Genomic DNA, 1460 nt, shown 5'->3' with positions numbered 1-1460 from the left:
CGTCTGCTCCTCATGCTTTCCATCAGAGAATCCAAAGAGTCTCGTTGCTTCCTGTTCAGCTCGGTCAGGGAGTTGATCTTCTTATTGAAGAGTGATTTGGCCAACATCAACTCGAATTCCTCGTCTCCCTCGTCGCCCTCAGAGGTAGGCTCTTCGAAGTCCCTAATGATTTCGAGAGCCAGGCGCAGGTCTTCAAGTCGCTTCCGCCTGATCTCAGCAATCTGCTTTTCATCCATTCCGTCTTGGTTGCCGAAGGGAGCCGCAGCCTCCTTGCTATCAACCTCCAAGGAGCCGAAAAGTTTGGAGAGTTTCGACAAATCCTCTTCCGTTAAAAAGGGCGGCTCTTCTTCTCCGTCGGCTCCTTCGCTTCCTGTCCCTCTGGATCCGGAGTTCTTGGAGGCCAGAGTCTCCAGGACGGAGTGAAAGTCTCCCTGCACTTGGTGGGGGAAAGTGGAGTGGTAGTCGCTGCTTTGCCTCTCCTCCAGGGCGGCCGCCAACTGCTGCGCCGACCGAGCCAGGACCTGGAGGGCGCGCGAGGTGGACTGCCCGTCGTCGCTCTCGTTGCTCTGTCGCGAGAGGAGGCTTCGTGTTAGGCGAGCCGTGAGAATACGAGGTAGGTCTGTCTAAAGGATTCTGATTAATCAACAAATCTCTTGAGAGAGTAACAAGCCTAACGATCTTCAGGGATGACTTATATCATCTGGTAAGATATGTAATGAAATCAAAGTGTTCTGTATTTTTAAAGATCTTATTCCGAGTCTCTATTAATTTACTCTCATACTCACTCTGTACTCATCGTTCCGGTCGGAAGGCAGAAGGAACCTGTGCGTGGACTTCGAGGGCTGCGTCTCCGCGTCCTCATAGTCGTCCACATAATCCTCGGGGTAATCATCATGAGAAGCAGGTGCATCGTAAACAGGGGTGTCATGGAACGGAGTTGGCCCTCTGCCAGTACTCCTGCTTAGGGGGTTGCTGCCGGACCCAAAGCCTCGATCCTGGTGAGGATTCGCCCCAGCAAAGGGAACCGTGTCGAACAGGGAGCTCCCGGAGGCACCCTGCGCCCCCGACAGCCCGACCGACACGGTAGCGGAGGCCACCCTACGTCCGGAGGGAGGCCGACGAGGCCGACTCGTCACCTGAAGCTCGGAGAGACTCGCCCTCCTCGAAGGCCTGAAGCTCTCTAGGGACCCCAGCGGTACTCCCTCTTCCTCGAGCTCCTTGAGGCTGTGGGACATCTTGACGCCGCCGAAGAGAGACTCCCGTTGCCCCCCTTCACTCCGGGCGTCCAGGGAGAAGAGCGACGTGCCCTCGGGAGGCGAGGTCTCGGCGTCACTGGCCCCGAGGGTGAAGTCGATGCCGTCGAAGAGAGACTGAGCCGCGGCCGCCGTCAGGACGCCCAACACCGCGAACAGACCTGCCGAAGGAGGCGAGTTAGAGGCTGGAGTTCACGTGGTAACGAA

At 57.1% G+C, this 1460-nt stretch overlaps 1 protein-coding gene across 1 annotated transcript in view; it reads right to left on the bottom strand.

Moving 5' to 3' along the window:
- LOC119592987 (atrophin-1-like) overlaps positions 1–1460 on the bottom strand; it is a gene marked incomplete in the record, with an annotated part of 19643 nt that overhangs the window by 2864 nt on the left and 15319 nt on the right. Inside the window, 2 exon segments of the mRNA XM_037941871.1 lie at positions 1–566; positions 786–1414. Coding sequence (XP_037797799.1) covers positions 1–566; positions 786–1414 — 1195 coding nt within the window.

This window comes from Penaeus monodon, chromosome 31, assembly GCF_015228065.2.
Source record: "Penaeus monodon isolate SGIC_2016 chromosome 31, NSTDA_Pmon_1, whole genome shotgun sequence".
Lineage (NCBI taxonomy): Eukaryota > Metazoa > Arthropoda > Malacostraca > Decapoda > Penaeidae > Penaeus > Penaeus monodon.
Note: the sequence above shows the minus strand (reverse complement) of the source record. Positions and strands in the feature narration are given on the sequence as shown.